At 40.5% G+C, this 27,637-nt stretch overlaps 1 protein-coding gene across 1 annotated transcript in view; it reads left to right on the top strand.

The window, feature by feature from the left end:
• LOC146798068 (cytochrome P450 2G1-like) overlaps positions 1–23,468 on the top strand; it is a 592,985-nt gene extending 569,517 nt beyond the window's left edge. The window contains exons 8-9 of the mRNA XM_085625289.1: positions 12,526–12,667; positions 22,835–23,468. Coding sequence (XP_085481415.1) covers positions 12,526–12,667; positions 22,835–23,016 — 324 coding nt within the window. The 3' untranslated portion in view covers positions 23,017–23,468. The remainder of the gene's footprint in view (positions 1–12,525; positions 12,668–22,834) is intronic.
• Positions 23,469–27,637: the final 4,169 nt, after the last annotated feature.

Genomic DNA, 27,637 nt, shown 5'->3' with positions numbered 1-27,637 from the left:
AATCCATGCACGCTGCTTCGATTCCACGGCGACAAAGCTGCATACGAGTCGGAGCAGTGCATCACAGACTTCGGTGATGCGGTAAACTCATGCAGCTGCATTTTTTCTGACATGCTGCGACAGAAAGCTGGAGTCTGCTTTGTAAGCTGCTGTTGTTGGGTCAAGCGGGGTCTCAAAAAACTGAAGAGGGTCCCTGAGGTTCTGGGTAAAGGGAGAGGAGAGCAGGGAATTACCAGAAATAAACACAGAAACCTCTCCTTGGATCAAGCGGGGACCACGCTTCAGCACTGGCAGCGGTGATGCATTGAATTTTGCAGTGATGCATCGTAAAGGAATGGGAGTCGATGCGAGGATTTTCTCCTTGAAATCACAAGAATTCACTCACAAGGGCCCAGGAACTGGATTTGGCATCACTTGGCAAGTCAGGACTCTCAACAGAAGAGCCAGGTACTGGCAGGTAAAATCTTTGACAGCCATGAGACTTCCTAACAGGAGGCAAGCTCAACTCAAGCCCTTGGAGAAACTTGAAGCAGGATGTAGAAAGCAAAGTCCAGTCCTTTCACGTCCAGGATAGAAGCAGCGAAGCAGCAGGCCAACACAACAAAGCAAACAGCTAAGTGTCTAGCCCGCCTGACAGCTATCCCGCTCTTCTTCTGAGTATTTAGTGTCTCCAGTCCAGTACTTATACCCGTTTCAGCCTTTGAAGTAGGCAAACTTCAAAGAAAAGTCTTTGTAGTGCACCAGACCCTGCCTTTCCTTGCCCTGGCTCCAGACACACTACAGGGGGTGGAGACTTATTTGTGTGAGGACAGGCACAGCCCTTTTCAGGTGTCAGTATCACCTCCTTCTACCACTCTAGCTCAGGAAGATCCATCAACCTGGTGATGGGTCATTTGGATATGCAGGGCACACCACTGCTCCCTTTGTGTTACTGTCTAGAGTGAATGTACAAACAGCTCAACTGTCATCCAGACCCGAATGTGTATTTGGAGGCAGGCAGAGGCACGGAATGGGTAAAGTAAGAAAAATCCAACTTTATAAAAGTGTTTTTTTCAGACCTGCAATTTAGAAACTAACTTCACTAAAATATGTATTTGTAAATTGTCCTAATACACTAAACTCTAATTTTTTACCAGTTCCCACTTGGCAGATACCCTTGTAAAATAGTATAAGGCAGCTGCAATACTAACATATGGGAGAGATAGGCCTTGCTGTAATGAAAAATGAAATTAGCAGTATATCACTACCAGGGCATGTAAAGCACAACAGTACATGTCCTAACTTTTAAATACACTTCACCCTGCCCATGGGGCTATCTTGGGCCTACTTTAGGGGTGCCTTACATGTAATAAAAGGGAAGGCTTGGTCCTGGCAATTTGGTGCAGTTGCCAGGTCAACATGGCAGTTTAAAATGCATACACTGACACTGACACTGCAGTGACAGATCTGGGACATGTTTGCAGGCTACTCATATGGATGGCACAATCAGTGCTGCAGGCCCACTAATAGCATTTTATTTACAGGCCCTGGGCACACAGGGTGCACTGTACTAGGGACCTGCCAGTAAATTAAATATGCCAATCATGTAGAAAACAATTTACCATTACATTTTAGGGAGAGAGCATATGCAGTTTAGCACTGGTTAGCAGTGCTAAGGTGCCCAGAGTCATAAAGCCAATAAAAAGAGTATCAGAAACATACAGGAGGAAGGTAAAAGGTTTAGGGATAACCCTGCAAAAATGTCCAGGTCCAACACCTCAATGTTACATCACTGAATGTATAAGGATCTCCAAGCATCACACAAAGAACAAGCATCACACAAAGAACAAGTGTCGCAAATGAGCTACATCAATTCACCGGGAGAATGGTACAGGTGTAGTATGAAGCTGATGTTGCATTTAGGAGCACACTGTCACAAACATGTTATTAAAGCATGGTGTGATAGCCACTGTAGTTTACAGACAGCTCATTTTCCATTGAAAGGAGCACTACTTTAGCACAGACAATTTTAATGATGAAACTATATAGCACAAGTGAAAATGTACGTCAGTGAATATTTGTCATTTGTGCATCACCAAGTAAAGTGTGTTGATTTCTTTTGACTTTAGTAAACCTTTGTTTCCACCATCACACTTTGGAATTGGAAAAAAACACTTAATTTGTACCTTCCTGTATATTTATTTTAAAATATTGGTGCAGTTCATTTACAGCTATTTACATGTTGTTGTGTGTTAGAAGAAAACAATATTTTATAGCCTTTCCTTCACACCAGCAAGAGTTTCACATTATTCCCTTTACAATATCTGCACACTTTGCAGTAAGCCAGAGAAACGCCAGTCTCCATGTTAAAATAATTAGTAATTTGTCAGAAGACGAGACTGACATTTGACCTTTGTCTTTGCACGCACAGCAAATGTGACAATATAAAAACAACATTTAAAGTCATGATTATTTAGGTGAGCTCTCCGTGCTCAATGTGCTGTTGTAGTTTGGTCCCCTCCCTCCCACCTCCCACCTGGGGCCCTGGTGCATTGTGCTGGCTGCACCTCTGGTAGCTACGCCACTGGTGGAATAATTTTCTATTAAGTTGTCCCACCTACATGAACTGAGTTAAAAAGCAATGTGAGTGGATTATAGAGACCTCATTGGATTGCCAGTTCTTCCTTTATATTGATCACATAACACAGTATTTGAAGTTGTTTGGCTTGTATTTCTTTTTCTTAGACCACGTAGGCTCTCATATGGGGTTAAGCTTTGCTAATGGGGCCACCTGCCGCGATCTATCCTCACAGTGAAGCTGTCGTCATGGCTGTAGTATTTTATGTTGTGTTATCTCATTTGCATCTTGTTTCTTTAAGCTTTTCTATTAAATGTATTACATATGTTCTATTTAGAATGTTCAACATCATGAAGAAATGGGTTGCACACCTCGTGTTAAACCGATGTTCTTTGTGTATTAAATGTCCAAATCCACTTTATGCGTGCTTAACACTGGTGACGTGCCTCGCCCAAACGCACGTGTGAACTAAACAACATCAACTTGGGGCTGTCTTTTAGCCCCAAACCAGTGGCACTGCCAATGTTGCATTTGCAAATGTTCTCATTACTTTAACAATTTTTACTTCTATTAATTCCCTGTTTCCTCCTTTTTTTTAAACGCTGTAAACCATTCAAAATCCGCATGCAAGGAGATGCAATTTTCTAAGTTTCTCGTGTTTCAGTGGGCCATCCGAACCTCTTCTCCAAAAACACGTACAAAAGCGAAGTTCATCAAAAAGCAGTTTATTAACACCCAATGCATTTCGGGCCACTGGGGGCCCTTCGTCAGGGGTAACTGAAAGTGACAATAGGACATATATTAAAAACCTGCAGTGTATTTACACACAATCTCATTCAACTATGCTTATGGTACAAGTTGCACTCCTCTAAAAAGGACACCTTAAAACATCCGTAACGTAATTGGCTCTGTTCTGAACCAACTGATTCTTTTCATTGATCAGCATACCTTCACTTTTCCCATAAGTGTATTACTCCCAGCCACTTGATCAAGGTCACCGTTCCGATAACTTCATTATCCTAATCGACCCCCATAACGTACTTCCATTTTTATGGTGCAGGACCCTCCCGGTATATTATTCACTCGTCTCCAACCTCCCCTTCCTTAACAACCCTCATTCATATCCCTTCATCCCATTTCTTACTCTTTTCCACCCCGCTGACTTCCTTCTTACTCAAGTTGTCAATTATCACACTTCGTAAAAATATCTTGCTGCCTAATTTTTCCTCTCCCTTAATGAGACTTTCACAGTCACCCCTCTCACGTTACCAAACAGCCTATCCTATTTTTCTTTCTCGCGTACCTGCTGTTAAGTATTCATCCTCCTCATTCCTGCACCAAAGAGATTTAACTTTACGTTTATCGCCGCCCAAATTTAAACTCAAACAACCTCCCCTCCCCCACCAGTTTAAATTTGGGCGGCGATAAACGTAAAGTTAAATCTCTTTGGCGCAGGAATGAGGAGGATGAATACTTAACAGCAGGTACTCGAGAAAGAAAAATAGGATAGGCTGTTTGGTAACGTGAGAGGGGTGACTGTGAAAGTCTCATTAAGGGAGAGGAAAAATTAGGCAGCAAGATATTTTTACGAAGTGTGATAATTGACAACTTGAGTAAGAAGGAAGTCAGCGGGGTGGAAAAGAGTAAGAAATGGGATGAAGGGATATGAATGAGGGTTGTTAAGGAAGGGGAGGTTGGAGACGAGTGAATAATATACCGGGAGGGTCCTGCACCATAAAAATGGAAGTACGTGATGGGGGTCGATTAGGGTAATGAAGTTATCGGAAGGGTGACCTTGATCAAGTGGCTGGGAGTAATACACTTATGGGAAAAGTGAAGGTATGCTGATCAATGAAAAGAATCAGTTGGTTCAGAACAGAGCCAATAACATTACGGATGTTTTAAGGTGTCCTTTTTAGAGGAGTGCAACTCAGTACCATAAGCATAGTTGAATCAGATTGTGTGTAAATACACTGCAGGTTTTTAATATATGTCCTATTGTCACTTTCAGTTACCCCTGACGAAGGGCCCCCAGAGGCCCGAAATGCATTGGGTGTTAATAAACTGCTTTTTGATGAACTTCGCTTTTGTACGTGTTTTTGGAGAAGAGGTTCAGATGGCCCACTGAAACATGAGAAACTTAGAAAATTGCATCTCCTTGCATGCGGATTTTGAATGGTTTACAGCTTTTAAAAAAAAGGAGGAAACATGGAATTAATAGAAGTAAAAATTGTTAAAGTGATGAGAACATTTGCAAATGCAACATTGGCAGTGCCACTGGTTTGGGGCTAAAAGACAGCCCCAAGTTGATGTTGTTTAGTTCACACGAGCGTTTGGGCGAGGCACGTCACCAGTGTTAAGCACGCATAAAGTGGATTTGGACATTTAATACACAAAGAATATCGGTTTAACACGAGGTGTGCAACCCATTTCTTCATGATGTTGTCAATGGTTTTTGCCCTACCGGGTCAGCACCCACATAAAAGAATGAGTTATCAAAAAGAACATTGTAAAAATCGTTATTTCTTTTCCCATGCAGGGCGGAACAACATAGTTCATCAAGCATGCTTATTATTATGTTCTGGAAGTCAGATGAACACTGAAAAAAGTTTTGGACAAATGCACTATCAATTTATATCGCTCGTATTTAAATGGCTGTGGTACGGATTTGTAACAAAGTTGAAGTGATTATTATATGTATCAGTACACTTAACAGGGTAATGTTTTGAGCACATAGTTCGAGTGCATTTTGGGAGTTAGAGTGCTCTAGGCAGGCTTGATGATGAAGATAGATTCAGGAGTAAAATGTCACATGGTAGAAGGGGGAGGGGAGGTTGTTTGAGTTTAAATTTGGGCGGCGATAAACGTAAAGTTAAATCTCTTTGGCGCAGAAATGAGGAGGATGAATACTTAACAGCAGGTATGCGAGAAAGAAAAATAGGATAGGCTGTTTGGTAACATGAGAGGGGTGACTGTGAAAGTCTCATTAAGGGAGAGGAAAAATTAGGCAGCAAGATATTTTTACGAAGTGTGATAATTGACAACTTGAGTAAGAAGGAAGTTAGTGGGGTGGAAAAGAGTAAGAAATGGGATGAAGGGATATGAATGAGGGTTGTTAAGGAAGGGGAGGTTGGAGGCGAGTGAATAATATACCGGGAGGGTCCTGTACCATAAAAATGGAAGTACGTGATGGGGGTCGATTAGGATAATGAAGTTATCGGAAGGGTGACCTTGATCAAGTGGCTGGGAGTAATACACTTATGGGAAAAGTGAAGGTATGCTGATCAATGAAAAGAATCAATTGGCTCAGAACAGAGCCAATAACATTACGGATGTTTTAAGGTGTCCTTTTTAGAGGAGTGCAACTTGTACCATAAGCATAGTTGAATCAGATTGTGTGTAAATACACTGCAGGTTTTTAATATATGTCCTATTGTCACTTTCAGTTACCCCTGACGAAGGGCCCCCAGAGGCCCGAAATGCATTGGGTGTTAATAAACTGCTTTTTGATGAACTTTGCTTTTGTACGTGTTTTTGGAGAAGAGGTTCGGATGGCCCACTGAAACATGATAAACTTAGAAAATTGCATCTCCTTGCATGCGGATTTTGAATGGTTTACAGCGTTTAAAAAAAAGGAGGAAACATGGAATTAATAGAAGTAAAAATTGTTAAAGTAATGAGAACATTTGCAAATGCAACATTGGCAGTGCCACTTGTTTGGGGCTAAAAGACAGCCCCAAGTTGATGCTATTTAGAATGTTCCTCATTGTTTGGGAACATTAGAATGTATATGTGTTCACTCTTGAAGCTGTTTCTGTTGGAGCTGGCAGTTTCCTTGCTGGCTCCTTTCCATGTAGTCTGGTAATAAACCTCTTCAAGACATTGCTTGTTTCCTGCGCATTTACTACATTTTATTGGCGACAATCTTGGCTACATGGACCTACCCAGCGTGCACTTGTTTTAAGCCTATCTACGCATCTACAACTTCAAGCCATCATGAACCAAGCAGATCCGTTAATCTTCTTATCAGCCGCATACCTGCCTGATACTCAAGAACCTACTAGTCTACCAAGGTACCGAGTTTTTGTTGTCCTTATGTTTTTTTATCACTACCTGCGCTGTCCTTCTAACTGCCACTCTGGTGCTGGTCTCATGCGCCTCTACCTCGCTCTGACTCCTCACGCAGCTCCATTGTTACAGTCTCCTGGCATCACGCACTGAGACCGCACAAGTACACGGCTTGTGCCGTGTCTGCACGCGCACCTTCATTGTTCCTGTCCTGTGTACGACAGAAGGGGCTTCATCTTGGCTGGTACCTCGCGTGCACTCTACACAATCCATTACCTCGTGCGCAGCTTCATGGTTCCTGGCGGCAGTGGAGACTTAATCTTTGCGTTACTGACGTCCCGCTTCATATTCACCTGTCACGTGATACCGGAATAGCTTATCACGTCAGCGGCCATTACTGTTTGGGCTCACTTTTATTAACATAAGGCAGCACTCATTTTTTTTTTTAATAAAGATTTGTTTATATTCTCACGTCTTCATCAACCTAGTGGTTTACATTGTAACCACTTATTGGCAAACGTGTTATACCTGTGTTTGGTGCTCATCACACGGTGATGCGCACACCTTGACTCTTTCACAGTTACAACCACTTCCGATTTTCTTTGTGCCCATCACGCGGTGATGTGCACACCTTGATTTTTATTTTGTCTCATCAGTTCAGTGGGCATTTGCTAAATAACTGACAAATCCTTGGATTTTGCTGGTGCTCATCACGCGGTGATGTGCACACTTTCACTCTTTCACAGTTAAAACCATTTTGTATTTTTCTTGTGCTCATCACGCGGTGGTGTGCACACCTTAACTTTTATTTTGTCTGATCAGTACAGTGGTCATTTTGCCAAATAATTGAAAACTCCTTGGATTTTGCTGGTGCTCATTATGCGGTGATGTGCACACCTTGACATCCATTGTGTCTCATCAGTACTGTGTAGTGTTCTTTCATTTTTTTAAGCATCCTAATTTTGCTCTTTATTTTTGTTTAATTTGTCCTTAATCATTACTGTGGATTTTCACCATGTGCGCCTTACAATCTGTTAATCCTCCTCCTGTGTTTCTTGACACTCCAGTAGAACCCTCTGTTAGGTGGGAGGTTTGGCATGATGCCTTTGAAACTTACCTAGGGGCCATTGCCACATCCAGATTCAGTGCTGATAGAAAGAAATGTTTACTTTAGCATTCTCATGGGTTTGAAGGTAGGTCTATATTCAAACACGTACCTGATTTACCACAAGAGGAAGGCGTAAAAAATGATGAGTATAGAGAAACAGTACTCAAACGTAAGCTTAGATTTCAGAGACAACCCAGTCTGATGGTCCTCAGGCATACGTTTTTTAAAAGGGAGTAATCTGAAGCAGAAGACGTTGATTCCTACATTTCTGTTTTGCGCAGGATGGCATCTGATTGCAAATTCAAATATTTTACAGACCAACTCATTGGGGATCAATTCATATGTCACTGTAAAGATAAGAACATTAGGCAAAAACTATTGACCATGAGTGATCCATCCTGAGGAGATACTATCAAATTAGCTAAGAGCATAGAAACTTTTATGGTTTCTTTAAAGGAATTGGATGACAAGGTGTTAGATTCCGTCAACGCTATTAACACTAATTCTTCTGTCAAACCACACAAGAAATCAGTGAAAGGCAGTGGAAATGCTCCTACCAAGTCCATCAAACCTGAAGCCACATTTAATATGGGTTCGAATTTATGACTTAGATGTGGTAATCCTCCTCATTCCAAGGGATCCAGATGCCCTGCAGTTAATGTTACCTGCGACTATTGTAAATAGGTGGGGCATTTTGACAAAATTTGTTTAAAAAGGAGAGGGCAAAAGAAACCAGTTGTATGTGTTGTTGAGTCTGATTCCTCTTCAGACACGGAAGTAGTCTCAGTTGTCACTAATAGCAATTCTAATTTCGTTGATCCCACTCTCATACAAGATGTAGTTCAAGGTGATCCTTCGTCGTGTGTTGATCCCATTGTTGACATTACCATGGGAGACAAGTGTATCAAATTGTTGGTTGACTCTGGTGCCACGATAACAATGATCACCCAAAAGTTATTCGAAGAGACATGGAGTGGTTCCCAACCATTGTGTCCTCCTGATCGCTCTCCTGTATCACATGAAGGTCATAAAATAGATTTAATGGGGTTCGACCTCGCCAGTGCATACCACCAGGTGGAGCTGCATCCGGATTCCCGTCATCTCACCGCTTTTGTTTCACCTCTGGGTACCTTTCAATATCGATGGATGCCGTTTGGTTTAGCATCAGCAGCGTCGGTATTCCAGAGGGTGATGAGTAACATTCTTAAAGGAGTTGACGGCGTCTTGGTGTTTCAAGACGATGTTCTAATTTTCGCCAAAAATGTCAATTCACATGGTTGCATACTCCACTAACATCTTATATTGTTTCAAGAATATGGCGTTGTGTTGTACTGAAGTGGAGTACTTGGGTCATATTCTCACTCAATAAGGGGTTAGTCCCAGACCTGGTCTACTTGAAGCAATTGCCAATGCCTCTACACCTACAGATAAGACTGGGGTTAAATCCCTACTAGGTTTGTGTGAATATTATTCGAGATTTATTCCTCACTATGCTACTATTGTTCGTCCTATCAGCAATCTCCTAACGAAGAGGGTTAAATTTGAATGGTGCAATGAGTGTGTGGCAGCCTTTAGTCAAGTTAAGTTGTTGTTGGGAAAGAGTGCTGTCCTCAAACCTTTGACCCCAGTCTATCGTGCTGTCTCACTGTTGATGCCAGCCAAGTAGGGTTTAGGAGCAACTTTGACGCAGGTGGAGGATGGAGTGGAAAATACCATTGGGTTTGCATCCAGAGTTTTAAGGGCTGCCGAGTTACAGTATTCAGTGACTGAGAAAGAACTCTTAGCTTGTTCTTGGGAGATTCAAAAGCTTTGTCCATACATTTGGGGAAAACATGTATTTCTACAAACGGATCACAAACCTTTAATTAACATCTTGGGTAGCAGCATGAGTGAATGTTGTACTCCTAGGAAAATGAGGATGGTCAGTAAGGTTTTACAGTACCAGTTCAATGTCAAACACATTTCTGGAGGTAGTAATGGTAGGGCAGACTTTCTCTCTCGTTTCCCTGCCAAAGTGGATAAAGATGATCGGTTTACCTTTGCGGATCTTATTGATGAAGATTGTGAGGACTGTCTAGTTGCAGCCATGGAAATACCTGAGTTAAAGTTTTGTTCAAAAAATGAGTGGAGGTCTGCTTTTCATGATGATAATGTTCTCCAAGAAGTCTGTACCCTTGTCAGGAATGGATGGCCCAGAGAAAAAGTTTTTATCTCCTATGTTACAGCCATTTTCGAAAGTTGAGAGGGAAATTTCCTTGGAAGATGGTCTACTTTTGCGGAGTGATAAGCTCATTCCTCCGCATGGTTTCATGAGAGGGATTGCTGAAAGGGCCCATGAAGGACATTTAGGATCTTCTCCCACCAAACATTGTGTTTGTGATACCTTTTGGTGGCCCAGTATGGATTCAAAAATTGATGATGTTGTTGCTACTTGTTGTGTTTGCAGTGCAGCAGACAAAACTCTTTAACAGGTGCATACATCAAGGTAAGATTTTGCGAATCCTTAATTGCGATTATTAAGCAATCGCAATTAAGGACTCTCAAAAGCCTATGCATGTAGGAATCACTATATAAATTGTGATTCCTGAACATTCCTTAATTGTGACTCGCAAATTGCGAGTCGCAATTAAGGAATGGCTCCCCATTCATTCCTATGGGCCTACAGGCCCATAGGAATGAATGGGAAATTGCATGCGCAATTTGCGAGTGCCAATAGGTACTGCAAATTGCGCATGCAATTTAAAGGGTGCAAGGGTGTCAAAAGGACACCCTGTCGCACCCCTGAAATTGTGATGTGCACCCATGTTGCGCACACACATGCCCCAAGGGCACGTGTCTGTGCAACATGAAACTTTGAAAAATGCGCTTTAGTGCATTTTTTAAAGTTTTTGCAAATTACCGACCAGTTTAATTGCTCTGTAATTTGCTGCCCCAAATAGCAAAATCGATATTTAAAAGTGGTTCTTGCATTGCATTTAAGGAATCGCAAATTGCGATTACTTTAATGCAATCGCAATTTAGAAAGCGCAAAAAATTACGATTACCTAAATTGCGCGTTCCCAACACTTTGATGCATCGCAAAAGGCCATTTCGTGATTGCAAACGGCCGAATTTTGCGAATCGCACCACCTGCGCTCGCAAAAACTTTTGATGCATGCCCCAAAGTTTCTGTACCACCCCTGATACCTATTGAGTGTCCTGATGGTCCTTGCGTAAAACGTGGATATTATGGGGCCTTATGAGATGCTTGCAGGTGGGTCCAAATATGTTTTGGTGCTTATGGACTATGCCTCCAAATGGCCAGAGATTAAGCTAGTCAGGGAGCCTAACACTAAAAGCGTTATTGACTTTCTGAGTGATGTTTGGTCGAGGGAGGGTTTTCCCGAAGTCCTGGCTTTGGACAATGGCAAACAGTTTGTCAGTAATGAGTTTCAATCTTTCTTATCTGTTTCAGGTGTGAGACATGTCAAAAGTTCCTTGTATCATCCTCAAGAAAACGGACTTGTAGAGAGGATGAACCACGTTGTTGGTGATTGTGTGATGTGGGCAAAAGCTAGCAACCATGATTTTTGTGGTGCTTTGAATAGCATGGTTTGTTTTTATAGAACCACTTCTCATTCTTCTACAAAAGTCTCACGATTCGAGCTAATGAGGGGTAGGAAGGCTAATACATCTTTCAGACCTGGATGGATGTCAAAGTGGATAAAGTCTGAGTCTGATATTTCAAAGTTGATGTCCATTGTTAAAGAGAATATGTCTTCCACACAGTCTAAGCAAAAGCCATGGTATGAGTCCTAGAAGGGTTCCAAAACTTCTCCTTTGGAGGTTGGAGATATGATCAGGATAAGGAAGTCGTATCATGTCAACTAAGGTGAAAGTAAATTTGGTAGACCTGTCAAGGTTATAAAGATTGTGGGGAACACTGTGCAAGTAGACGGTGGGTTTTGGTGGAACTTGAGCAAAGTTGCCAAAGTTCGACAAAATATCTCACATTCTTTTTCAATTAACAACAAAAATGTTGTCACTACCAATACAGATCCACTACAGGATAATCTTAAGAGGAGTGCCCGGGTGATTGTTAAGCCTACAAGGTACATAGAATACATTTTTTTGTATGTTTTTTTAAGAAGAAGGAAAGGTAATGTAGTATGTTATGTTGTGTTATTTCATTTGCAGCTTGTTTCTTTAAGCTTTTCTATTAAATGTATTACTTATGTTCTATTTAGAATTTTCCTTGTTGCTTGGGAACATTAGAATGTATATGTGTTCACTCTTGAAGCTGTTTCTGTTGGAGCTGGCTGTTGCCTTTCTGGCTCCTTTTCATGTAGCATGGTAATAAACCTCTTCAAAACATTGCTTGTTTCCTGCACATTTACTAAAATGGTCCATTCTTTACAGCTCTTTAAAATATACACAGAGTGGTTAGGCTCCACTCAGAGGAGTATTTACCTCTTTCACCCCATTCTGTTGGTATTGTCTATTACGCTGCATCCTATGAATTGCTTGCAATACAATGTATGAGGTATCATTTTACATTTTAAAAGTATATAGAATCATCAAAAATTACTTTATTTTTCTCATAGATGCATTATATTTAGAAAGCAATCACTTTTTTGTTTTTTCAGCACAGAATGATTTTTTGTTTTAGTCTGGACTCAAAATGCAAGCAGACCTATTGGCTTTGTTAATGCTGGTTCATATGCAAGTACCTGCTTCTTTCCCAGGTTTTTCTCGATAGTTTCACTGCCAATTTAGTATTGTATGTGTTCATGCTGTTCTCTTCTGTTTTCAGGACACCACGGTGTTCCTCTTGCTTACCACAGTCCTCAATGACCCTGAATCGTTTCCTAACCCAAGAAAGTTTGATCCTGGCCATTTTCTGGATGAAGCCGGAGCTTTCAAGAAGAATGAGTCCTTCATTCCGTTCTCTTCAGGTTTGAGCCTCGTATTTATTTTTTTGAGCAATAAGCTAATAACATATTATATCCCATTCTGTCGATATAAAAACACCGTAAAATGAGAATGGAATCTGCATGTTTTAGCGTAGCTGGCCTTGAAGTAGAAAACTGTGCAATTACCATATTTTTGTCAGATAATTTTAGCATTCTTACCAGTCTACAGATTACTGGATAGTGAAAGAAATAAGGCAAACTCTTTTTGAGTGGGTTTGGGGCTCCCTCCCTGAGAAATGTGATCACACATGACTTTCATTATAGCTAATTAAATGTCACCAAAAATGTATCGCACACCACTTAAATCTCATTCTTGTACCCTAGCAAGTATATTTGCATAATCAAGATAGACATTTCTGTTGCCAACTCAGAGGTATTTATAGTCTAAATTAGATATATTTACATAAGAAAATGCTGGGACCTAAACATGCCAGTCAGTGCTTTTCTGCGCTAAGCCCTTGAAGCAAGCTGGACCCTTAAATGTTTCCCCTGCAGTTTAGTTTAGGAGGCATCATCAATAGTCTTGTAAGGTGTCCTGTCTATATGCACACTAGGTAAGCCTGAGCAGAGCTGAGTAACGGAGTTGAGCAAAAAGAAGTGGTTCTCAAGAAGTTCAGATTTGCATCTGGTGTCCAAGATAGGTGCTGCCCACCAAAGCTAAGATAAGTCCCTGAGAGTGGTCCTTATCCAGGTTGTTGTCAGAGGACCAGCATTTCACTGTACTCTGATTTTCCTAAAAGGTATATATGGAACTGGTGTTGGTAATTAACAAACTAATGTAAAGCAGTATCTGGAGCCCCATTAGATGATAAGATGAATAGCTTACAGGATGCTGATTGAGCTTGAGGTAGAGTTAAGTCTAAGATGCCCTTAATGGATTGATCTCTTGAAGTAAATTATGAAACAGATACAAATTATTTTATATTAGCAGGTAGTTCCAGGTGATGTGGGCACTATGAAGAAATATACAGTAAGGAAGAGGCTAAATGAACGGACTATGGGGATTGTGTTTTTTTGCCGAAAGAATTAAATATCACTTGGTTGCTGGAGCACCTGAATGGAGAGGAGTGGAGTGTGAGTGAGGATTCGTTTGATTCTGTACCTATATCCAAGTGTATGCTTGTAGCAAGCTCAACCTGTTGTGAATGGGGTTGTTAGTGAACTTGAGGGATTTTCTTGGAATGTAGATGCTTGGATGTACTCCTAATTATATCTTATCCCTATAGTATTTTTAACGTACAGTCCAGATAATGCCCCAGCTCCTGTACAGGTTGCTCCAGTCAGACCCACTTAGAGGGGGAACTATCCAAATGTGTCGATAGGGCATTTACTGGGATATTCAATCATCACAAGAGAGAGAACTCATTATAAAAACGTCTCTCTAGTCTCCCTAGTGAAAGGAGCAGTGGGGATATCCCTATTTGTTTTGAAGTGTGTCAATAGGGGCTGTCCGTCTCTTAGACTCTATGGGGCAATAGAGTCTAAACAAGGAAATATGTGATTGAGGAAGTTCCTTATGATGGATCTTGAACTGTAAGGCATGCAGATAATACCAAGAATTAATATGTGCTCAAACATGCTAAGATTGCATCAGTACTGTTTACTTTTGGACATAAATCAACTAGGGATCTATATAACTTAGTGGTCCTGAAGAAAGCCATCTGACCTACTTGGCAAACATTTATGGCTGAAACATTAAGAGCCATATGTAAGAAGTATTTTTCCAGTCGCAAACGGGCCAAATTGCGGAATTGGCCCATTTGCAACCGGAAAGTGCTTTTTGAAATTTACAATGCCCAAATTGAGATTCGATAACTTGTTAACAAATCGCAATTTGGGTTTTGCGGTTCCAATATTTGGAAGGGGCGTGTTTAGGGCGTCCATTTCAAATACTAAATCTCATTGGTATTTACGAATGTTTTGTGACCGAAATGCGGTTGCAAAGCATTTGCACTTTTCCACCAACTCAAAGTTGGAGGTAATGCATTTGCAAATTGGAAGGGGTTCCCATGGGATCCCTTCCCCTTTGTGAATGTTGGGTAAATATTTTTTCTGAGACCCGGCAGTGGTCCTTCGGGCCACTGCTTTCGGTCCACTGCCTGCTCTTAAAAAATTATAACAAAACATTTGATTTTTCATTGTTTAAACGCATCCCATATTCCTTTAGGGAAAACGTGATGCATTTCAACAACAAAAAAATGTATTCAAAGGCAATCCCAGACGTGGTGGTCTGCTGACCGCAGGAGGCCACCATCCCTGTGATGGCTGAAATTCCTAATGGGTTACACACAGCGACCTACCTCATTAAAAATATTCATGAGGTAGGTTGATTTGTGACCCACTAGGAACTGCAAGTATGAAACAAAAAAGTTCATAGCTATTCGGATAAAATCGCTATTTGGAAAACGCTATTCCTATTCTTTGTACATCCGGCCCATAGACCTTCTTGATGTGGGAGCTCAGTGTAACTCTGGTTATATTCACATCTATGCTTTAAAGCTTGCCATGGGTTCCCCTAGTAAAATTCGGAAGCAAAGGCGTACCTGCAGGCAATTTTAAAATTAGGAGCCATATGAACAGAATTTAGGGATTGCAATTACCTAATTAGGCTTCTTACCGAATCGCAGGTAGGAAATCACAATTCCAAATGTGCAAAATACAGACTTCCTAAATTGTGGTTCCGATTGGGGTCGCAAATAGACCAACCTCATGAATATTAATCAGGTAGGTTGCAGTGCGCAACCCACTAGGAATTGCAGCCATCACAGGGATGGTGGCCTATTCGAGTCAGCAGACCACCACGTCTGTGATTGCTTTTTAATAAACAATGTTTTTCTTTTAATTGAATGTAGCACCCTTTTCTTAAAGGAAAACCACTGCCTACTCTTAAAAAATATATGTTTCAATATTCACGAGTGGGAATATGTCCGAGGAGACCCCTTCCTTTTTGCGAATGGTTACCACCACCCTTGAGGTGTCGGTAAAAAAATGAATGTTTTCTGACCGAAATTCAGTCACAGAACATTCATACATGGCACCGCCATTCAATATTTAAACCCAAACTGTGATCCGTTAACATGTTACCCAATCGCAATTTGTGTTTTGTACATATAAAAAAGCATTTTTGCGTTTGGAAATGGCCTGATTCTGCAAATCATGCTGTTTGCGGTCGCACACATACTTTTGTACATATGGCCTCTAGATCCCTTAATAATGCTTTTATGGACCTATCGTCCGCTTTTGATTGCGTGGATAGGGGTAAACTATGGGATAATATGTTAAAGATGGGTGTCGAGCAAAACCTAATCCATCTATTGGCTGATTTGCATTCTGACACAAGAGCGAACGTTCGTTACACCCAAGATTTGAAAGTGACTGGGGACATAAGAATTAATCGGGGTGTTAGACAAGGATGTATCTTGGCCCCATTCCTATTTAACCTGTATATCAACGAGTTAGAGGACTACTTGTTGAGATCAGGTACGGATTATCCTCATGTAGGTCTAAGAGGAGTTCCGGTTCTGCTTTATGCAGATGACGCCGTCCTGATTTCAAGGACAGCGAATGGTCTCCAGACACTTTTAAATTCATTTTATCTTTTTATGGAGTCTCGAGGCCTCAGTATCAATAACTCTAAGTCGTTTGTCATGAAAATTGGCCATGGTTCGCGAAAACCAAATTCCTTTACTATAAATGGGGAAAAAATTCCAACATCTAAAACTTTCTCATATCTTGGAATTCTTCTTGATGACGAATTATCTTGGGGCCCAGCAGTCCATAAAAAAAAGGACGAAATGACTCGGGTCAACGCAGCCATATTAGGATTTGCGAGAAAAATGGGCAACAGCCCGGTGGCGGCCTTGCTTAAATTATACCAAGCAAAGAGCATTGCAGTTGCCTGTTATGGTAGTGAACTCTGGGGCTATAGCCAGACGCGAGACCTAGAGGTCACAGAAAATTTTTTTTTAAAGAAGATCCTAAGGCTGCCTAGAGGCACCGGCAACTTCTCGGTTCACGAGGAGTTCGGTGTGCCCTTTCTAAGCGATAGACTAGCCGCAAATCCCATACTTTGTTGGTTGAATTCGTGGTTGAATAATGACATACCCCTTACCAACGATATATTAAGAGAAGCCTTAACCTGGGACGGTAGATTCAAGGTCCCATGGCTGAAATATATAAAAGATTGCCTTACTGAACTTGGACGGCCAGCCCTGTTTTTAACCCCATCCACTATAACAAAAGCTGATGTCACATTTGTGAAAAAAGCATTTTTTACAACCAGGTACCTTGCCCGGGAGGAGGCCGAGTTTGTGAAATGCAGTGTCAGGAAACACGCTCTACTTAAAACATGCTTACATTTGGAACCATATCTCTCATGGCCTATATCTGGCTACGACCGATTTTTGTTGACCAGGTTCCGATTTGACCTGTTCCACCTCCTACTGGCAGTACCAAGAGGGTCCCATCGTGGACAAGTGCTACCTGCTTGCAGCTGCGACGGAAAGTCTCCGCAAGATTTGGAGCACTTTTTATTTTTTTGTCCTTATTATTCAGTACCTCGAAGGCTATATCTAAAGCCTTGTTTAAAGAAACTAAAATTCACACAGATTAAACCAGCACTTTATTTCCTTCAACTTTTGAACTGCGATTGTACTTTATATGTAAGCAGTTTTTTAAAACTAGCTATTACTTTCAGGAAAAGTATGGAGGGATAATTATGTTGTTTTTATTGTCCTATTCCCTAACGATTTTTAACTTTGTACAAATTATTTATATTCTTAACCTGATTATCCTGCTTGATGCCTTTACTCATATTGTTTACATAGTTCGCCCATCATACATAAGTATTGGACAGCTTTTTTAAACAATTTATTTGTGAAATGTTTATCCATGTATTGTGCTTTTATGATTGTTAAATTTTACAATCGAATAAAGTTATTTGAACTGAACTGAACCCTTAATAATGCAAACTTGGGGGGAGATTTACAAAAAAGTTGCGCAGCTTCCCGCGAAGTTGTGCTGCGTTGCACGACAGGGAGGGACCAGGGAAGCACCATATCTTCAAAGACATGGCTCTCTCCTCCCCTTTCCCTTGTGCCGGAGCTGATTACAGCTGCCTTGCGCCATGCACACACCTTAGTGCCGCAGCGCTAGGGTGTGTGCACGAGTCCAGCATAGATTTTGTACAGGAAGGGTATCCTTCCTGTGCAAAATACTACGCTCGACACAAGGGAAAGCTTTTCCCACTTTATATGCGTGCTGCACAATGCAGCACGCATGCAAAGTTGGAAAAGGAAGGAGAAATTAAAACATTTCTCCTTCCTTGTGCCTAGTTGAAAAGGGCGCAGTTTTCTCACACTAAACCCAATCTGCTGGTTTTAGTAAATTGGGTTTAGCGTGAGAAACTTTGGGTGGTTGCATGGGAACGCCCATGCACTACCCTTGGTACGCCCCCATGGCACAAAGTAATGCAAAGCAACGCAATGCGCTGCTTGGAATTACTTTTACGTTATTTCCAGTGCTAAACAAGTAGCGCTAGAAAGTAAATTACAAAAAAAGAGTTTGAGTCGTTTTGCAGTAACTTTGTGACGCAAACACGACGCAAAAGCTTAGTAAATCTCCCCCTAAGAGCTCTGCTGTCTCATAGTGTAGAGCCCACCCAGATATGTTAGGTATCCTCGGTGAAAAACCAATGATGAAGCATGCAACTATTGTCATGCAGTCACATTCCAATCGAGTGAGAACGCCACCATTTTACATGTTCACAATAACTTGACATCTTTTCTTGAAAACTGTACATTGACATTTGACACACATTTCATTGCATGCCTGTACAGGATAATATTCTCTGAACTGGCTCTACTTACATTCCCACTTCATAGGCATATTATCAACCACCTTGAACATTCTGTAAAAGGGCTAAGTTCACTACGCAAAATGATGTCACTTATTTTTGTCTGCTCGGCGACAGAGCTATCACAATAGTATAAACAATAACGGAGTGACAGGAGTTTCAGCATGGCAGCATGGGTGATGTTTATTATATAAGCAGCATCACTTCCTTGTTTAGTTAGAGGAGCATTTTACTGATACTGCGAGGTCGCTACATACTGGGGTTCCAGCCCATCTGATTGCAGGATGCCCACCAGCTCTACACCAAGACAGGCACCCTGATGACACTTACCCACAGGTAATGGGGAGTGGGATCACCCTACAGTGATTTTGTAGATTCACCCACGCTCGACATACTAAGTTAGAGAATGCCCATACTAGGTTAGGTAGGAGTACAATATATTATAGTACTTATATGTCAGCATATATTTGCTGTTATAGCACAATGGTTGAATTGTTCATCTTTTTCACCATTCTCATAATGTCAATTATGCTATTATGTTTCCTTCTACTGATTGTTGCAGTGCATGTCTTTTATACAAGAATCATAATGCTTCAATAAATATTGAAACGCCTTGCTGAGTGTTTCTTGTGTATGTCTTTGGGTATGCATGAGTACCAAAGGAAAATTTACTAGATCTGTTAACTTGATTTTTCTTGGAGAGTTGACATGTTCTGAGGTTACATAATCCATTTGTTACCTTGTCAGGTTAGGGGGTCAGATGGTGCGCTGTGAGGTGGCAGGACTTTCCCGTATATATCCTGATGGTGTGCATAGAATCAGTCTTGCACAATCCTGATGTTTATGTTGTCCAGCAAACGCACACTTTTACTTTGGAAAGTATAAGCCGTACAGCACTAGTATGACTAGGTAGTGGCTGAGGGTTCTTTCAAATAAATAGGGATACCCCACACTGCTCTTTTCAGTAGGGAGACTAGAAAGACATTTTTAAAAAGAGTTCTCTTTCTTTTGATGATTGGATTTGATATAGTCAGAAGTGGAGCAAACTTGTATACTTCTCACTCCCTTGTTGTTTGAATATACATGTACTGCGAAAACCAAGTTTATAAATACTATAGGTATACAAGATATATCCTGCAGGTTGGATATCCTCTACATTCAGGGTCCATCAGACTAGTTTGTATCTCTGGATAATTGACAGAAATACACAATGACATCTGTCATTTCTGTCTTACATTAGCACTATCTGCTGAGCTGTTGAACATGGACATATACATAATCATACACATAATCATCACAAGGGAAAAGCACGAGAGGGACAAACACTTTTCTCTCTCTCTCTCTCATATGGAACTTTAGACTTCACATTTCTCCCACTAACACGGTTATTGATGAGACAGGACATTATATATTAACACATCTCACAATGCTGTTTCATTTTGATTAATCGCCTGCATAACTTCTTTCTTTTTTTTTTTAACTATTGATTACAAATACATATGTTCAAATAAGAGTGATACAATGTTTCAAACAAGTAACCATTTTTGTGTTCAGAAGTCTCACGTCCCATCTGAACCATTCTGTCACATTAATGTCAGTGATACTATAACGCAGACATATCCAGAAGACCCGCATTGGTCGTTTGCTTTTACAGGACCTTGGTCAATGTGGCAGCTGAGTTATTTTCAAGGTTTTTCTAAAGCTTGAATTTGAATACACGTTGTTGTTTCTGAATCAGACATTTCAGATTAACCAACTTTATAGCCTTCATCAAGATAAAGTGAAAATGCGGGATTGAAGCTTGAATTTATCAAGCCAGTTTTGGGTGAGATATAAATTGAAATCATTACTTAGAGCACAGGGATTCCACCTCTCACTGGCTTAGGTTCCTCTGAGACTCTGTCTTCCAACAGGACAGCATATCCACCAGGCCAGCCAGCACCTTTTCATTCAGCAATCTGCTACATTAAGGAAGAATGTCGTTTTAAAGTGTACCTGAGGATGTTGGGTCCCCCGGGACACAATTGTGGCATCCACTTCAATCTTCAGCAGACATGTAGAAAATGTTGTTGCCAGATCCGACATCCTGCTCAGTTCACACACCATAGTAGATTTTGTCTTAAATCTCCACTATTCACATACACACAGCCATACCAGGGGAATACAGGACAATGCAACGTTTTTGAACATATGGTTTTTCCCCCAAACGTTTTGCTTTACTCATTCTACTATTGCTTCAAAAGATAAATATAATAATATCTATTCTCAAACACCCCTTTAGAAATACGTTTTTAAAAGCATATTTTATTAATATAATTTCTTGTTTTTCCCTCTGTGGTTTCTCTGGTTGTGTTTTTATGCTTAAGTGTAGTCTCACAGTTCTGTCTTCCTTTTTTTTTTTTTTTAAAAGGCATTGAAAATCTTTTGTTTTTTCCTAAAAAGTTCTAAGCTGCAGTAAATAGTGTATGCCATTTGTATGCTTCTTACAACACCATGCTCCCCTAGGTGACTTGCCATCTAGTATGCCAGTACCTTCCATGTCGTATAGCTCCTCACCTGCTACTTCCCCAAGATACCCCGGAAAATCACCTCCCTCTTCTGGTAAATTTATATTGATAAAGTGCATGTAGTATTTGTTTTTGTAGCCATATTTTGTTTGTAAATCTTTGTATTGGTTGCTCTTTCTGATCATATTGCTATTATGCCCACTATGCCACCCTGTTGCATATACAAAAGTTGGCACAGCTACTGGCTTGGGAGAGCTCAACAGAAATCGGCCTTCCATTCCACAGATTCACAAAGGGTTAGAGATAGCTGTGCGATTCATATGGTGAATGAGTTATCAAAGCACACAGAGCTGTGTATGGAATTAGGCATCGTGTTCCTGGCAATACTTACTGTTCTAGTTTGAAATACATCAGGAATCTAATCAGATTTAGATGGACCGTGCATAATCATTGAATGACATTGAACCCAACTGACACTGTGGTCACCACATGTTCTAATATTGCCATCACAATTAGACAAACTTACTTGCTCTTGTTTCATCATTAACTGATTTACAAAGCAGCCCCCAGTGGGAAAGCAAAGGTCCCCGCAAAAGTTGTCCAGGAAATTGTGACACTCGCAACCGATCAAAAACATGGAAAATGTATTAAGGAACAGGCCTAATGCACACAGACAACACCTTGAATCCACTGCCCCTTCCCGCAAATGATGAGAGTATGATAGAGAACTCATTGGCTCTTCTAATGTTAGAGCATGTTGGAATTCTAGGGCCTCCACTATTAACCATTTTACACAGGAAGTTAATAACCAGGATGAAAAGGTATTCATTAATTAGGACAATGTTGGATTTGCAAAACCTTGGTACTCCTTACATATGCTGCTAATAAGCTAAGTGGTTTCCTAAAATTTTTTATCTGAGCAAAATTTGGGCTGCCAGATATGAAGGAGCTCATTCAAGTATCGAAGCTAGGAGTTAGCATGACGCGCACGCTTCTTGGCTATCGAAAACAAATCTCTGATTCTTGTTGTCTCCACATGTGCTGCATTCCTTCTGGAGGACTTGGCTTTTTTCAGGTTAGCCTCTACCACCTGCAAGGAAGCAATTAATTTACATTTCAATGAAAAAGTGCCAAAATTAGTTGTCAAGTTCATTACATTTCTGCAGCTGGCAGAATTCTTTTTGTAGCTTCCTCATTTAAGCCAGTGGGAAACAGAGTTCATGAGCGGAATGCTGGGAATGCACTCTTCCAATTCATTATAATTTAAATTTTACAAAATATTTTATAGAACTTTTAATCATGAAATTGAGTAGTGAAATAGCTGAGAATCCGAAATATATTTGCTGAACTATAGTTACTTTACATATTATGTCTCGTTTTGATGTTTTTCACTCCCACTGTGGGTAATATCATTTTAGCTTCTTTCATTTGTGGTTAGTTGGATTTTGGAATCTAATCAAGCGGCCGATTGTCTTATTTTAATATGTCTTATCTTTTTTGTATTGGTTCTAATCGTTTATAATTAATCAAATATACTGAGATTGAATGCTTCTTGAAGTGTAAAGTAAAACAAAAAAGAGATGGAGGGAGAGAGAGAGAGACTGAAAATGGAAGCTGAACTCTAACTTGAGAAAAATCAACCACCAACTGTCTTTATTTGCAGTACAGTCTCCTTCATTTTAGACAATACCTTTTTCAGGATTTGGGGCTTGCCATTAGAAAGTGATTATGGTTTTCCTCTTTGTTGTGCATAAAAACTTTCCTAATCTGAACTTCTCCGTTTCATAGGGAAAAGGATGTGTGTTGGAGAAGGCTTGGCCCGGATGGAACTGTTTCTCTTCTTTACTACCATCCTTCAGAACTTCAACTTGAAATCTATTGTTGATCCTGAGGACATTGACCTCACTCCTGTAGTGAGTGGTTTGGGCAACATACCACCTACTTATGAGCTGTGCCTTTCTCCTCGTTGATGCCACCTACATCTTGCTTCCAGATTAATGATGTAATGCCATTTTGCTCTTAAGCAGTGCTTACTTAAGTGACCGCATTGGAGCATAATCCCTAGCAGTGTTACATCAGCTACTAAATGGATTAAACAGTAACACCCGATAGTTGGTGGTTCCGCTGAACTTAAAATTGACAACATTAAATCTTCTTTGATTAAGAATTACTGTATTGTTTTTAACTCTCTGCCTCATTTATGGATATTTTGGATTGCTTTGTTTTTTAAGGTTGGGATACATTGGAGTTCTGGAATATCAGACGTTAAAACAAATCACAATTTTGTTTGGAAAGCAAAATGAATTCCTTGTATTTGCATGTCTAACAATGAAAATTTTAGTTTTTGTAAGTATGTTTTCTAGAGTGACTAAAATGATTACTTCTCACCAAAATAAATAATGTCTTTATATCTATCTGTTAATACACTGCTATGGTGCATGATTTGGTAAGATCACAGAAGGAAGTAGGTGGCATACTGGCAGGGCATACTGGCAGCCAGGCTTTTGGCAGGGATCATGATGCGAGGCTGAGGGAACGTTGTAGATTGCAAGGAAAAAAATCATATCTTTAAGAAACAGAAATGCTAATAACAGGGAATTTACAGGATTTCTCCTGCATTTCCGCTCTCGAAATGGTGTGTGGCCAAAATAACATGTGTAAAGTAGACCATTGTGAATGGGGAGCAAGTAGTGTCATTCTATGGTATGTCAGAATTCCCCTTTTTTGTCTATTAAAATATTTACAGATTCTTCTTTAAACATGTGAAAGCTCACCGAGAAGAGACCAGTATTTAACTGGGTAGCAGGTTGCATGTGTTTGATTTTGGTTAGGTTAAGAATGGGATTTTGATTGCCCAATCTCATCCCGGTTCAACCAAAAATAAGAGCGGAGCATCAAGGCAAATAGCTTTGAAGCAGACCAGGGTGCACTTTATTGAACTCAAAGTCAACCATATTTTTGGGTGATTAGGAGCTCAGCAAAATTTACAAAGTTTGGTGGGCAGGGTGTCACAGCACAGGCATTTTCTAACACAATATATTTTTTCTGTGTATATTTCTTTACATTATGTTTAGAGCACATAAAATCTTGTGAGGGAGATCAAGACCTAGGAGGTCTTTGTATTGGCTTTCAGTCTTACCTCCTCATCAGCACTGGCTCAGCCACCCCATAAAGCATCAGCCAGCAACACAACACCTTTGTCTTCAAAATTGTTGAAGATAGGACTTCTATAATGTTTAAAAAACTGTATATAACAAAAGGACTAACGTTTGAATTTCAAAATGTATTCCTCCTATTATGCCTATAGCATTATATGCAAAATAGACATAATATTTCATAGTATAAAACATTTTTAAAAATTTAGGGAAAGAAGCAGTAATTCAAGATGAAAATAGTAAAAGAATGGCTAGAAATATGAGGAGATAAGACATAGAGTATTGGCCGAACTTTTTTGACCCAATTAAAAAACAGCATAATGAGGGAAAGCTGTCAGCCAGACCTTGGTGCAAAGGTAGCCCAAACTAAAAAGAGATGGAGATTGAATATTTTTCAGTTTGAAATGCTTTATTGAGATAACTTGAAAGAATACAGAAATACTGACCAATACGTATGATCTTAACGATGATGAATGAAAGGAACAATAGGCCAATACTATCTAATAAGTAAACAAAAAGCATTTTATAAGGTTTTATGGATGAGACGGGAGGGAAAGAAGAAAGAAAGAAAGAAAGAAAGAAAGGAAAAGGAAAAGAGGAAGAAGGAGAACAGAAGAAAAGAAGAAAGAAAGGGAAACAATATGAAGATGGTAGGAAGCAAACATGGCAAATAGAACAAGCAGATAAAGAAGTCAAAAAGCGATTGTCAGTTGAGTAAAGGAGAAAATAAACAATATGGGAGATATGATAAGGAGGACAGAGCAGAAACAATCAATCATTCATGGAGGTTTAAAATTCTCAGAATAGCAGTGTGAAATGCGCCTCGACGCCATGCGATCAAGGTATGTTGTGAGGGGCAACCAAAACAAGTCCCTATTAAGAGAGGGAGTGGAGGAGGCAGCAAAGCGTACATCAAGCCTATGATGATGACAAAGAGAGTTCCACCAGCATTTTATGGATAGATTAGTGAGAGATTTCCAGTTAAAGGCTATGTGTTGGAATGCCAGGGCAAGCATAAGATCTAATAGACCAGAGCAGTCTGAGGGGATATCTAAGGAATCAGAAAGGCTGCCTAAGAAAAGAAGAGGGATAGAGTAGGGGAGAGAGATGGAAAATAGTCGAGAAACATAAGACCAAACCTCACTCCACAAAGTAGCAACAGAAGGGCAAAGAAAGAGAAGGTGAAGAAGATCAGCATCAGAGGAACCACAGGTCCAACAATTAGAACCATGAGTAGGGGAGAAACGAGAAATCGAAACCAGGGAGAGATATAGTCTGTGATAAAGAAAAAATAAAGACTGAGTCAGGGAAGCAGAACAAGACGTTTTCAATGACCTGGACCAGATTTTATCCCAAAGAGCAATCGACCAGTCACAACCTAGATCTAACTCCCAAGCACACTCCAGCTTAGATTTGGAGCGGTTCAGAGGAGGGGACGAGAAGGATTTATAAATAAGAGAAGCTTTGGGTAGATTGAGCAAGATTTGGAGGAGAGGAGGCTGGGAGATAGGAGTTGATGAAGGAGGAAGGGAATAGTAAACATCGAGAAGGAGAGTCATGAGAACAGTGAATTTGCGCAAGAAAGACTGAGGACAGTGAAATAAAAGACGAAAGTTAGGAAAGGAGCATGGGATAAGTCCATCAAAAAACTGTTTAACCCATACGAGACCTTTTGACCTCCAAGAAGACCAATAAATAGGTCTACTATTTAAGAGGATAAGTGAATTATACCAAATAGGGGATTCTAAAAAGGATTCACGAGTAATAGGAGTAGAGCAGACAAGAGAATGTAGAAGGGAGGAGGTATATCTGAATAAGGGAAGAGAAGTGAATGGATTTTTAACAGAGAAATGTATGGTTTCAAGAGGAGAAAACGGAGAGAGTAGTGAGCGCTCAATAGAAAGCCAAAGAGGGTCAAAAGGAGAGGGTTGTGAGATAAGCCATCTAGAGGCCTGACGCAGAGAGAAAGCCTTATGGTAGAGACGGAAATCTGGAAAGTTAACTCCACCGTTCGGTTTAGGTTTACGAAGGAAGGCTAAAGCAATCCTGGACCTCCTATTCCTCCACAGAAACTTAGAAAGACAGGAATCAATGCGTTTAAAATGGACATCTGGAATGTGTACAGGGAGCATGGATAAAGTGTATATGAGAATGGGAGATACCATCATCTTAATCGAGTCAAGCCGACCCCACCATGAAAGATAAAGAGGGTTCCAGGATGATAATAATTTATCAATACGGGAAAGAACTATAGACATATTCAATTGAATGGACGCGGCGATGGAATTTGAGAACCATATGCCAAGATATTTAATTTTAGAGGAGTTCCATGCAAAACCAGTAGAAGAAAACTGATGTGGAAGACAATATTTTGTAAGGGGAAGAGTCTCAGTTTTATCAGAGTTGATCTTATATCCAGAGACTTGTGAGAATGAGGTAAACTCAGAAAGTAGAGCTGGAATAGATTGTTCAGGGGTAGAGATAAATAAAAGAATGTCATCAGCATATGCGGAGAGTTTCAGATGCGTCTTGCCATACAGAAAGCCAGAGATAGAAACATTATTCCAAATAGACGTCAAAAATGGTTCGAGGGCAAGAACAAAAAGAAGCGGGGATAAAGGACAACCTTGACGGACACCACGTTGGAGAGGGAAATACGAAGAGAGATGGCCGTTGACAAGAACAGATGCCTTAGGGGCCGAGTAAAGCAAGGAGATAAGGGAAATAAATTTAGGACCAAAGCCATGCCAACGCAAAGCGGCAAACAAAAAGGACCAATCCACCCTATCGAAAGCTTTCTCAGCATCAACAGAGATAGCAGCAAGAGGAATGGAAAGAGACGCGACTTTATTTAAAACGTTAAGGAAAATGCGAGAGTTGTCCGAAGTGAGTCTACCTTTGACAAAACCACACTGTTCCTTCCCAATAAGATGGGGCATAAGAGGATCCAGACGCAGGGCAAGGAGTTTGGCAAATAATTTATAGTCTACGTTGACTAAAGATATTGGACGGTAATTTTTACATAGTTGGGGATCACGACCTTCCTTGGGGATAAGGCAGATCGTGGCCTCATGGAAAGAGCCAGCTGCAGAGCCGGAGAGAAAAAATTATTGGAAAAGTGATAGAAGTTTAGGAAGCAAAAGGTCAGAGAAATGCATGTAAAACTCAACAGAGAAACCATCGGGGCCCGGCGCTTTGCCTTTGGTGAGAGTCCTTAAGGCACTATCCAATTCCATGATAGAAAGGTCATGCTCAAGATCAGGGAAATTAAGATGGGAGGTGGAGGGGGCAGGGAGCTTTTCAAAATAGGATTGAAGAAGAGAAGGGGAAGGAGGAGACTCGGGTGTATAGAGGGACTGATAAAAGAGTTGGAATTGGTTAAGAATCTCCTGTTCCTTATGAAGAAGTAGGTTATCCGAAGAGTATATGGAGTCTA

The sequence above is a fragment of the Triturus cristatus genome, chromosome 9, assembly GCF_964204655.1.
Source record: "Triturus cristatus chromosome 9, aTriCri1.1, whole genome shotgun sequence".
NCBI classification, from domain to species: Eukaryota; Metazoa; Chordata; class Amphibia; order Caudata; family Salamandridae; genus Triturus; species Triturus cristatus.
The sequence above is the reverse complement of the archived record's forward strand: the minus strand, read 5'-3'. Positions and strand labels throughout refer to the sequence as shown.